Source organism: Artemia franciscana, chromosome 10 (assembly GCF_032884065.1).
Source record: "Artemia franciscana chromosome 10, ASM3288406v1, whole genome shotgun sequence".
Lineage (NCBI taxonomy): Eukaryota > Metazoa > Arthropoda > Branchiopoda > Anostraca > Artemiidae > Artemia > Artemia franciscana.
Window position 1 is genome coordinate 12,309,736 of NC_088872.1, and position 13,626 is coordinate 12,323,361.

At 31.9% G+C, this 13,626-nt stretch overlaps 1 protein-coding gene across 5 annotated transcripts in view; it reads left to right on the forward strand.

Moving 5' to 3' along the window:
* The window catches only part of LOC136031795 (rho GTPase-activating protein 7-like), a 259,438-nt gene that overhangs the window by 164,637 nt on the left and 81,175 nt on the right, over positions 1-13,626 (forward strand). For all 5 annotated transcript variants that reach the window (XM_065711587.1, XM_065711584.1, XM_065711588.1 and 2 more), the window contains one exon: positions 2,279-2,324. In XM_065711587.1, the coding sequence (XP_065567659.1) occupies positions 2,279-2,324 (46 nt within the window). The remainder of the gene's footprint in view (positions 1-2,278; positions 2,325-13,626) is intronic.

Here is a 13,626-nt window from a genome sequence, read left to right on the forward strand (position 1 = left end):
ATGTTAGAAGTAGAGTAGCCAAGGACCAAGGTTTTTTTTTTATAGTTGAAAACAGTTTAGAAGAATAAGTAGATAAGTTTGCGAATCAAGATGAGAATACTGGAAGCTATAATGATGACAATGTTGGAATGTGGTTCTGAAATGTGGACACTCCAAAAGATGGAGGAGGATTTGATACATGTTTTCCAGAAGAATTAATTACGGACTGTTTTGGGTACCCATCTGACTGGCCATATATGAAATAGCAAATTGTAAGAAAAATGTGTCCAATCCTGCTTTCTTGAGATAAAATTAAAAAAAGGTTGAGATGGCTAGGACACGTTCTGCAGACGAATGAAGTCAGATCACCAAAGATCGTCCTTGTCAGTCAACCATCTAGGGCTTAACGAAAGTCAGGTCGTCACAAATGGGGTAGGAAGAGGTCGTAAGGAAAGATTTAAGGGAATCTTTCCTTGAGCCTTCTGGGAGGGTGTAAAAAGGGATGCTTTGAAAAGGTTTGGATGGAGAAGAAGTGTGATTAGCTGTTTTAGGCCTCAGACGGTGTGGTGTTGTAGTGAGCTGTTAATATTAATAATTGTAGTAATATTAGTCGTAAAATTAATATTACATATAGTAGGTCTTCTTCACAATAGCTACCATTACTTAGCAAATCACTAATTTCACTAATTGAACGACGCACGTAGTTCGTTATTTGAAACCAAAGTTTGCGCCATTCTTCGTCAATCAAAAAGAAAATGTTTTTTTTTTCAAGACAATGTACTTGTATGATAAACCCCCGACTTAAATATTCTTCATCTAAGTAGAACCTGTTTCTCTGACGCTCAATCCTAATAAAATATACCTAAGTATGATAAAAATTTAATACTTTAGAAACAAATTTGGGCTATATATTTGCACATTAGAGGGGGGGGGGGTAAAGTAAAGTGGGTCTGCATGCCTATTGGGTTAGGTACAATTATTCTGCATATTATATAGTATGAATTGTTTTCCAAATACTTTACCCTCACCCCCGTAATGTGCAAAAATATAGCCCAACTTATATATTTTCCATTTATTCTGTCACTTCTCTTTGTCTTGCATCTCGCTAAGCTGATAGAAACCGATAAAAAAATCGATGCAATGAATGAACAACTTGAGTGGTCGATGGTATATCATACAAGTACATAAGACAATTTACCTATTTTGGAATATTTAGTAAATTAAGATAGCCAACTTTAGGGTCTCTTCCGATTGCAGGTATTAACTAGTATGGAAAACGAAAAGCTGTCAGTAATATTTATGAAATACTACTACCTACTCCTGGAAACTTTAGGACTGGTGTGCAATCCTGCCTGTCGCCTTCACCCTCAAGATTTGGTGGTCCTTGAGCTAATGTAACCAAGAGACTGAAACAGCTTTATGATAGGTTGGCTTCCGATGGCTTTGTCCTGTGTAGTGTTGCTTATCTTTCTTCTTTTTTTCTTGGGTCATACCAACATAATAATTTACTTTACTAACCTGTAGCATTGAATTTGACCTTGTTTTCCTCTAGGACGCTAGATTGCAGTGGAAATAAAATTCACCTAAGTTATGTGTCAGATTAATCGTCTACACTTTCTATGCAGACATGTTAATTCCTCGAAATCTCGCAATTTGTACATTTGTCAAACACATGTTCACAAGGGCGAAGGCTTCATCCTCTCTAAAATAAATGGGAATGTTTTTGTTTTTACTTAATTCACCTGTTTTTCTCTATATTTCTGATCCGTATTTTACTGTAGGTCAATGTGGCTCAGAAGTATAAGCACAATCTTTTAATGTTTAATGTTTGAGTGTCAAACTTACTGCATCTCCCTTGTGTTCCTGTTCATTACTCCCACCCCTAGAATTTTGTGTTAACAATAACAATTATAAGGCTACAATATATTAATAATAACAGAAAAACAGGTGTGACATGACACACACAATATATTAACAATTAACAATAATAATATTTACAATAATATGTTTTAAGAGGCTTGGTTGTTTCACTGAGCTATATAATTTTTTTTTGAGGGTGGACTCAAGCCAGGTCAGACTTCCTTTTGGCCTTATAGACAGACAAAGTGAACTTGAAGCAAGATTAAAGCGAATAATGGCAAAAAGGTTTATATTAAATGTGCAAAAGTCAGGCTGCTATCATTTTATAGCCTGCTGTTTTTAAATCTCCTATTATAGCCTACTACTTCCGCTTTTTAAACTTTTGAGTCATAATGTTTCTTTTCTCTTTTATCTTCAACAAAACCTTATTATTTTTCAGGAGTCCATTGTCAACGCCAGGTCGTCTTCCGCCACAACATTAGCAGGTATGCCTTTTTACTTACGGTTTTTTCAAAGTTTTGTGTGACATCTTTTTAAGTTAGATCAGTAGAATAGATAAGCTTACCCTAGGAGATAGATTTGGATACCGACCTGCGATCAGTAAATTATTGCTGAGATTTTGTTTTCTTTTTTCTAAGACAACGGAGGAAAATATTTTCTCTGTGCCTCTATTATAGGCTCAGTCCTCGTGTATCATTAGTAAATTCTTTAGATAGGGCCCTGAAATTTCATTTTATTTTATCACTATAACACCTAGAATTAATTTGATATATTTTTGTTTATTTTACTGAACACTTAAACAAGACTTTAAGCTTCTTGTCCTCATAATTTCAACGTGTTTGCTTATCCATAGAAGCAAATAGTAAATAATTTAATGTAGTTATGGATCGGTGATGAACCCAAAGTGGGGAGACTCTCCCCTCGATTGGATGCAATTTGTTCCGTTTTCAGTTACACTGATACAAATTTGTAGAGCGAGAAAGCGTTTCAACAGCACATCCATATCTGGGATTCCAACTATAATAGATGTTGTTAACCATCTATAATAGATGTTGTTAAGATGGCGTTTTTCAGGTCCCCTAAGATGATAAAAAAAAATGAGAGACTGTAAAAGGCTGAACTTTACTAGCTTTTGGTAGCTATAACGGGATAGTTATAACGATATTTGGCCCTGAAGTTAAAAAAAAACCTAGGATTAATGTTACAATCATTTGAATTTAAAAAGAAAGATAAGGCGTAAAATAGGTAGCGCTACAAGTTCAATAGGCGGTTATTATTAGACAATATTAAAGTTTATTTGAAAGCAGTTAGGTTGGCTTAACAATATTTTTGGCGAAGAATTACAAAGCGAATATCATCATACAAATTTCAAGAAGACGTAAACTGTTTGAAGCGGAGGTTGTTTGTTTTTTTTTTTTTTTGCTTGAGAGGGACGTCTCTAATGTATCGAAAATTTTAATTCCGAATTTCCAAGTTCTTCTTCTTTTCTGGCAATCAGCTGCGGTAAAACGGAAAGTGGTATGCTATACAGTTAATACAGTTATTAGATTATATACATATATATATATATATATATATATATATATATATATATATATATATATATATATATATATATATATATATATATATATATATGATCTAGGAAACAAAAATTTGGATTAGATTTGGACAGAACTAATCGATCGAGCGTCTCCAGTTGCAGAGGTTAATATAGGGCTATAAATTTCGTTTTGACCAATCATGTCACATCTAGCTTTAGAATCGATATTCGCTGAAATATTGCCGAAATTGCGAAATTTGGCTTATGAATGTCAAGTAACGGGTCGATGAAATTGATCATAGGAAGGGGGAGGGGAATGCTTCATAATTAAAACTTTCACGCAATATTGATTTTGACAGTAAGTGGATTTTTAATTTTTATATGTATTTTCAGATGTTCAATTTTTATAATTTTGGGTACTTGTATGATAAACCCCCTACCGCTCAAGCTGTTAGTTTCTTTCACTTAGCGTGAGACAAAACAAAGATAAGTGACAGATTAGATGGCAAATATGTAATTCGGGCTACATATTTGCCCGTTAGGGGGTTGGAGGTAATGTATTTGGACAGTTTGAAGTCAGAAAACAATTCTTACTACCTAATATGATAAAAAAATTTTACCTAAAGCACTAGGCATGGAGACTTTCTATACTTACCTACCCCCTTTCCCCTGATGTGCGAATATATAGTCCAATTTGTTGCTAAAATATTATATTTTTTATCATACTTAGATGTATTTTACTTGAATAGAGCGCCAGAGAAACATATTAGAAGAATATTTGGTAGGAGTTATCTCATACAAGTTCCTAATTTTGGTCCAAATTTCGAAATAGACCAAATTTGTATCTACGATATAACTTTTGCACTGGACTATGAAAATATTACAATCTTAGTTCAATTTTAATCTTGAATGATGGGTGTTTTGCTTCACAAAAAGTTAATTGTTTCAAGTTTAATTTCACTTTAGAGTGAGCCGGGAAATTTTTTACCATTTAGACCCATGGAGCATCAAACGTATAGTTTGGAAACAAAGATATCTCGTGACTTAATTAAAAAAAAAATTGCCGGAAGCTCCAAACTAATAAGAATTTATAAGAATGAATAAATTAGGGAAAAAAATGATCAATAAATTTGGTCAATAAAATTAATGGATCGAATTAACAAGATTGATAGAGAAATAAGAATCACTGTAATTCCAAATTAAAACCTGGTCGTTGTACAGTAACACCATCTGAAATATTTTATAAGCATAACTCCTTAGATAGCGCTATATGTCATAGGAATCTTCTCGCAAATTTAGATTTCTCAACTGTTTATTTAGATAGACAAATAATAGTTCAGGAAACTTGGACGAATCCTGCTTGAAGAAAAAATACTGCCATCTTGCGTCACATAGTTACACAAGGTGATAATTCTAGTGTTTAATATTCAGTTGGCACAGCTAATTAATATTGGTTTACGACACTGTGTTTTCTATTCTGACCAATCGAAATATCGAGAATCAAACTTTTGGTACCATAGATCTATAGCCTTAAGAATTTTACCAATGACTTGGTTCCTATGCAGTGTTTCTTAGAAACTAGAGTGCCCCCTTTGTGAGAAACGTGGGACCCTGGGGCCCTGTCCTTCCCTCTAAAACTCCAAGTTTCTTTTTAAATTACAAAATAAAGTTTTTTTTTATTACTTTTATTGCCCCAGCCCAAAGAAACTTTCACTAAATTTTACTAGCTTTTACTGTTAAGTTTAGTAATCACAATATTGTTATCCAAATTATGTTATGTTTGATGTACAAACATTTTACGTGTGTATTGCTACCAGACTGAATGAAAAGTAAATGTCAAAATAATTTCAAAATGAGAAATTACAACTTGCATAGATTTACTGAGTTTTTTTTTACAAAAATACCATCTGAAAGATAGATTTCGTAAAGATTGTTTCTCTGGTGGTGCCGTATGTCATCTTTCATCCGTCTGTCATCAGTGATATATTTTCAAAAATTGTTCTCACCATATTTGTCTACATTATGTTAAGTAGGACTCGTAAAAGTTGCTTTTGTCCTTTTCATTCTTATGGTTCTTTATTTTCAAAACACGAGCTTTACAGACACCATGGCTAGATACTTTTATCGATATTTCTTAGTTACTTCCAAAAGGAAGATGTATACGCAGGGGCATTGTTTTTTTAATCAATAGGATACTTTTGGGCAGGGCCAGATAAAGGGCGATTTGAGCGATTGTGCCCATTCGAGCCCCACATTTGAAAAGGCCCGTGTTAACCTCAAAATGCACAAAGAAAAATATGAAGAAGATGATGAACCTATCAAAGACCCGATAAATGCATACAAGATATTTTTCAAATGCCGTTTTCAATAAAACTACAGAATCACTAAAAGATTGTTTTGGACAATTAAAAATTCATAATGAAGGGTCTTCTGGGTTAATTTCAATTACGGAAAAACAAGTACTTCAAAAACATGCAGTTGAACTAGAAATTTCTCCAACTAATTCCAGGTTAACAGAAAATGATGTATTAAAGGTTAAAAAAGCTGATATAGACAGAATAATGTTAGTTGAAGAAATAAAAGTTTCGAAATCTATTTCAAATTTTTCCAATTTTTCCTTCATAATATTTTTTTTTTTAGTTACGTTCAAAATGTTGAAATTTTTATCGCATAATGGTAGAATAATGGCATTTCTAAATCTTGCTTATTGTATTCCAAATATTTTCAACAATTCTAGGGAGCGTTGCTTCTGAAGAGAGATTATTTTCCAGGCTAAACTAATAAAGGACTGTCTGAGATCGACAATGAATCAGGATAGATTAAATAGTTTAGCATTTACGACGATTATTGGTGTAGATTTCAATTTTAGAAGAATTTACAAAATAAAAACAAGAAATATGTAAATTCATGTATTCATACTCGGTGGGGTAAATCTGTATCCAACAAATGTTTTGTATTTTGAATAGTTTAATTTTTTAATTTATGTAGAAGTTTACCTACCTGATGATGCGCGTTATTTAATATTTGATATATATATATATATATATATATATATATATATATATATATATATATATATATATATATATATATATATATATATATATATATATATATATATATACTAGCTGTTGGGGTGGCGCTTCGCGCCACCCCAACACCTAGTTGGTGGGGGCGCTTCGCCCCCCAAGCCCCCCCGCGCGCGTAAGTCGTTACGTGCCATTGTAGTTGTGTCCCTGTGTCCCACCTGTGAATATATATATATATATATATATATATATATATATATATATATATATATATATATATATATATATATATATATATATGTTTTTTACTACGTAAAACTTGCGAATATACAACATTCTTCGCTGTCCCATTGTCGGTGCATATAAATAGATTGTCAGGTTTACCGACTCTTGAACATGCACTTGAGCTTTGTTGATGGTGATTGTTAATCGACCATTCCCTGTGTCGCCGTCGTCATTTATATATCCCCCTGTGCCCCTCGGCGTCCCCGGTGTAGTTGTGTGTCCCGGTGTCCCGGTCTGTATATACATTCGTTTTCGAATTGGTCTTTTTTTTTAGTTTTTAGTTTTTTACCTTTTTTTAGTTTTTTTTTAGTTATACCTCATGATTCTAATGATTGCCCTTGAGCTTTGTTGATGGTGATTGCTAATCGAACATTCCCTGTGTCCCCGTCGTCATTTATAAATCCCCCTGTCCCCCCGGCGTCCCCGTTGTAGTTGTGTCCCTTTGTCCCGGTCGTCATTTATATTCCCTGTGTACCGGTCGTCATTTGTGTCCCGGTCTGTATATACATTCGTTTTTGAATTGGTACATGATGAAAAAAAATTTTGTGCTTTTCCCCTTTTTTCCTTTTTAGTTTTTTTTTGGTTTTTACTTTTTTTAAGTTTTTTTAGTTTTTTTTCCTTTTTTCTTTTTAGTTTTTTTTTGTAGTTTTTACCTTTTTATTTTTTTTTTATTTTTTTAGTTTTGTTTTTCTCCTTTATTTTTCAGTTTTTTTCCTTGTTTTATTTATTTTTTCTTTTTTAGTTTTTTTGGTTTTTTAGCTTTTTTAGTTTTTTTTATTAGTTTTTATTTTTTTTTATTTTTAGTTTTTTTTGGTGTTTTTACCTTTTTTTTAGTATTTTTTTACTTATGTCCTCGTCTTCATTTATATTCCCTGTGTCCCGGTCGTCATTTGCGCCCGGTGCTTTGTTGATGGTGATTGCTAATCGAACATTCCTTGTGTGCCGGTCGCTTTCTCTATGAGTGTCCCGGTCGTCATTTATATTCCCTATGTCCCGGTGTCCCGGTTGCCATTTGTGTACCGATGTCCCAGTCTGTAATTTCGTCAGTCGACAACATGACGTCAGTCGACACACAAACATGACGTCACTCGACACACACACATACACACACAGATAACTTATTTTTATATATATAGATAGATGTGCCGGTGTCCCGGTCGTCATTTGTGTCCCGATGTCCCGGTCTGTAATTTCGTCAGTCGAAAAAATGACGTCAGTCGACACACAAACATGACGTCACTCGACACACACACAGACAACTTATTTTTTATATATATATAGATATAATGAAAAGAGAAATCACCAATGCAACAGCATAAACACATTAAAAAAAAAAAAAAAAGACAGAAGGAGAAAAGGAAGACTGTTTTCCTACATTAGTGATTTCAATAGATCAGCACTTGAATGAGGCCATAACCCTACTCATCCATACAATCACATAGGTCAAACAGCATAACCATACACACAATCAACCATAAAGAATAATCCATGGACAGGCAGTCGTGTCGTCAATATATATATATATATATATATATATATATATATATATATATATATATATATATATATATATATATATATATATATATATATATATACTAGCTGTTGGGGTGGCGCTTTGCGCCACCCCAACACCTAGTTGGTGGGGGCGCTTCGCGCCCCCCCCCAAGCCCCCCCGCGCGCGTAAGTCGTTACGCGCCATAATAGTTACGCGCCATTGTAGTTGTGTCCCTATGTCCCACCTGTGAATATAGATAGATATATATATATATATATATATATATATATATATATATATATATATATATATATATATATATATATATATATATATATATATATATATATATATATATATATATATATATATATATATATATGCTACGTCCCATTGTCTTTGCATATAAATAGATTGTCAGGTTTACCGACTCTTGAACATGCAACATATAATGGTCCATGGGAAAACAATCTGTATTCAGATCTATACCTCATGATTCTAATGATTGCCCTTGAGCTTTGTTGATGGTGATTGCTAATCGACCATTCCCTGTCCCGGTGTCCCGGTCGTCATTTATATCCCCCTGTTTCCCCCGGTGTCCCCGTTGTAGTTGTGTCCCTGTGTCCCGGTCGTCATTTATATTCCCTGTGTCCCGGTCGTCATTTGTATCCCGGTGTCCCGGTCTGTATATACATTCGTTTTTTAGTTTTGTTTTTCTCCTTTATTTTTTTCCTTTTTTTTCTTTTTTAGTTTATTTAGATTTTTAGATTTTTTAGTATTTTTATTAGTTTTTAGTTTTTTTTCTTTTTAGTTTTTTTGTAGTTTTTACCTTCTTTTTAGTTTTGTTAGTTTTTTTTTTTACTTATGTCCTGGTCGTCATTTATACTCCCTGTGTCCAGGTGCTTTGTTGATTGCTAATCGAACATTCCTTTTATCCTGGTCGCTTTCTCTTTGAGTGTCGTCATTTATTTTTTTCTTTTTTAGTTCTTTTAGTTTTTACCTTTTTTAGTTTTTTTTTAGTTTTTCAGATGAAAATTTTTTTTAGTTTTTTCCTTTTTTTCTTTTTAGTTTTTTATTGGTTTTTACCTTTATTTTAGCTTATTTTTCAGTTTTTTCCTTTTTTTTATTTTTTTTTTTATTTTTTATTTTTTTTAGTTTTTTACCTTTTTTTAGTTTTTTTAGTTTTTTTTAGTTTTTTAGCTTTTTTACTTTTTTTATTAGTTTTTAGTTTTTTTGTAGTTTTTGCCTTTTTTAGTTTTTTCAGTTTTTTTTTAGTTTTTTATTGGTTTTTACCTTTATTTTAGCTTATTTTTCAGTTTTTTCCTTTTTTTTAGTTTTTTTTTAGTTTTTAGTTTTTTTTAGTTTTTTACCTTTTTTTAGTTTTTTTAGTTTTTTTAGTTTTTTAGCTTTTTTATTTTTTTTATTAGTTTTTAGTTTTTTTGTAGTTTTTGCCTTTTTTTAGTTTTTTTAGTTTTTTAGCTTTTTTATTATTTTTTAGTTTTTTTTTGTAGTTTTTGCCTTTTTTTAGTTTTTTTAGTTTTTTAGCTTTTTTATTTTTTTTATTAGTTTTTAGTTTTTTTTGTAGTTAGTTTTTTTAGTTTTTTACCTTTTTTTAGTTTTTTTAGTTTTTTTAGTTTTTTAGCTTTTTTATTTTTTTTATTAGTTTTTAGTTTTTTTTGTAGTTTTTGCCTTTTTTCAGTTTTCTTAGTTTTTTAGCTTTTTTATTAGTTTTTATTTTTTTTTGTAGTTTTTGCCTTTTTTTAGTTTTTTTAGTTTTTTAGCTTTTTTATTTTTTTTATTAGTTTTTAGTTTTTTTTGTAGTTTTTGCCTTTTTTTAGTTTTTTCAGTTTTGACGTCACCTGATCCACAGATCCACAGACAACTTATTTTTATATATATAGATATATATATATATATATATATATATATATATATATATATATATATATATATATATATATATATATATATACTTCAGTTCTCATTCATTTGTTGTTTTGTTCAGAAATCTTGGCTATGATGCTTTTGTATATATTAAACTTTCAGTTCTCATTCATTTGTTGTTTTGTTCAAAAATCTTGGCTATGATGCTTCTGCATATATATATATATATATATATATATATATATATATATATATATATATATATATATATATATATATATATATATATATATATATTCTATCGGGCCCCACACATATTCGATACGAGCCTGATTTTAGGTGCCAAGACAAGTAGGCAGCACAGCAGTAGGGCAGATATCGAACTGGCTGCAAGGTTATTTGCACAAGAATCACGGCCGAAGACATAAAGTTGCCTAATCCAATAACGGATAGCGCGTGTTTCCTTGCCCCTGCTGCTATCAACTATGGTGAATGACCTATATCAGGTATAAATGCACAGCCAGGATCTTAGGAGGAGGATTAACCTGGAGGTTATGAAACCCTGAAAAACAGTCCCTAGTTTTTGTTTTTGTTTTTAGTTTTGCATCCTTTAGACTTATATTAGATTGAATTTGTCCTTATTCCTCTTTTGCACTATTTTATCGATGTTGCTTGAACTAATTTTTTTTAATTATTACAATTTTACTGGATTTTGACTTATGGACTTATTCATAGGCTAAATTTATGGCACCCAATAATTAGTCTCAAGTTGGCACTTTACTAATAGAAAGGTTATTATTTGGCATATCGATGTGTGAGAAGCTTGAAGTTAACTCATGTCATGAATGCTGTCATAAAAAAAAATTCAATGACATTTCATTTAATGTTATTTTTGACACAGTAGCTTGAACAGAAAATCACTTTCGCCGTTGTGGCATAAAAGTAGGAAAAGTATGTTACGCTTTGTGACCGACAATTCTTGTTCTTACTTGACGTTTGATCTACGCATTTCCTTCCAAGCATAGCCAGTTGCATGCGTTAAATCAGAAAGTGGTTTTTAAGATGTGACGAAAAGTTATACAACAAAATAAAAGTGATGAATAATAAAGGTCGACCTTACACAGTAAGGTCGCACCCTTACATAATTGCCAAGTTAAAGGGAAAACAGCTTAAAACCAACACAACATGCATAAAGTAGCTAAATAGGTAAAGTAGGCCGGCAAGGTCGTCATTGACAAACAAATATAGAAAAACAAATATAGAAAAAAACATAACAACCCACAAGAACGAATATTCTAAATAACAGAAGCGGTGATAAATAAAATAAAATATTATTATATATTGTAAAAAAAAGATCTGTTGGCTTGATGGATTAATCAGCCTGATGTTTCAAACTGAGCTTTAAAACACCAAGGATGTGAAATATAACTCTTTGAATTGATAAACTTAGAACTTATGCAATCACATATATCTTAAAAAATAGACCAAAAAATCAGTTTCTAAGTGAAAAGACCACAATATGTAGTTCTATAGTTTTTAGTTTTAGCGGATGCCTAATTAAAAAAAAGAAATGCGGACAAAAATCAGCCAAAAGCATATAGGATCAAAATGCTTAGGAAGGTGGATTTAGATGTATGTTTAGGTGTATATTTAGGTATATTAGGTGTATTTTTGTCCTAGGAGCTGTAGTTGTCGAGCTGAAATAGACTGTTAATATTTGAATTTTCATGGACAAAAAGCGTTATCAATTCGCACTGATTAGTTTCCCTTATCCACGGCTCAACGTGGCAACACAAACGAAAATGTGATTTTTCCCTAATAAATTCACAATTTTGAAATAACAAAATTAAAAATATGAGAAAACCATGTAGACGATACGTTTGAAGTCACCGAAAAACTTGGAAATAGTACATTTTTCTTTGATGCAAAGTTAAATTATCTATGGTTGAATCACACTTGAAAATGACTGATAACTATAAAACTAACGCTTTATGCAGGGCCTTATTCAGGATTTTTTTTGTCGGGGGGGGGTCTAAAAAAGCATAAAAAAATTGTTTATATTCGCTTTTGTTCCGTTTTTACGAGTCGGACAAACATTTCGGGGGGGGGGGGTTCAACCCCCTGGATACGGCATTGCCTTTATGTCAACATAATAAGCAAGCAATGCTTACATTTTCGCTGTTTCTGCACTTGCAACACGAAAAAAATCTACCAAATTTATTTATTATCTAGTGTCCTAGAACGCAAGTAGTAATTAACAATTGATTATTGTTAACTATAATTGTCTTATTGAATTAACTCTAAGTAAATTAATACCACCAGAAAGGTAGGACATTTTACTATCGTTTTTGGGCACATAACGCGAACACCTTTCTTCGACTTCGTTCGAGTAAAAGACTTTTGGCGATCGTTTGAGTTAGTTTGAAGAAGGATTGTGTTTGGAGGATAATGTTTTACTCCTTTTCTGGTTAGTGTTTCCTGGAAAAGATGCAATTTTATGACAAGCTTACAGCTGTAGCTGCACTTAAAGCACTTATATTATTAGAGTTACTAGCTTCAGATCTATCTATTTACCAGGTCAGAATTACCATGCCAGATTTACCAATTCCAAGATAGACGTTTTCTTTGAGTATGGACCTGTTTAAAAACTGGTAAAACCTTGCTCTTTCCTCGCTTATTTTAAAATGTGCAAACGAAATGACAATAAAAGAGAGTCAATAAACCATAATGTATATTATCTTATGAGGTGAGGATCTTGTAAAAATTTACCCCCCCCCCAAAAAAATATATATATATATATTTATATATGTTTGCAGTAAAGCAAATGCAACAAATCAACAGAAAGTCCAGTTGAAATAATTCAAAATACATAATGCAAAATGACTAAATGCGGATAGACTAAAAAATGCACCCAATTTTTGCCCCCAAAAATTTGCTCATTCTGGGATTGAAATCTTCAAATTTGAATCTTTCTTTTCAAAGGCTTACACAACATGACACAAATTTCAGACAAAAGTGTAAAAAGAGATCAAAGTACTATGAATATCGAAAAGAATTTTTTTTTTTGCCCCTGAACCGTCTTAAATGTATTCGTACCGGAAAACTGTGCCCTTGATATTTTATTTTTCTGGAATCAATATCTTCAAATCTAATTCTATCAGTTCAAGGCTCAATTGAGTTGGGGTGTTTTCTACTATACCATATCCAAAATGATTGACGCTTATCAAAACAAGGTTATGAGTACTGTTTAAATATTTTTTGGTTTGTTTTTCCCAAGAGGGTTGTTTAAATTAGAGTGACCTTGATAAAGGTTTTGGTAAAGTATCCGCAAATATAAAGCATATCGTATGGGTTAATTCAAAGGCGGTATGCTATCACAGCATAAGTTTGACCAGTGAGCGAAAAATTGAAGAAAATTATTTGTTTTCGATCTTGTCAGGGAACAGTTGTTTATGCATACCCTTCATGCAGAGTGGCTACCCCTAGTAATTCATCACTATTTTAAGTGATTTTTTATATTGCCTCAACAAAAACTCACTATAAATCAG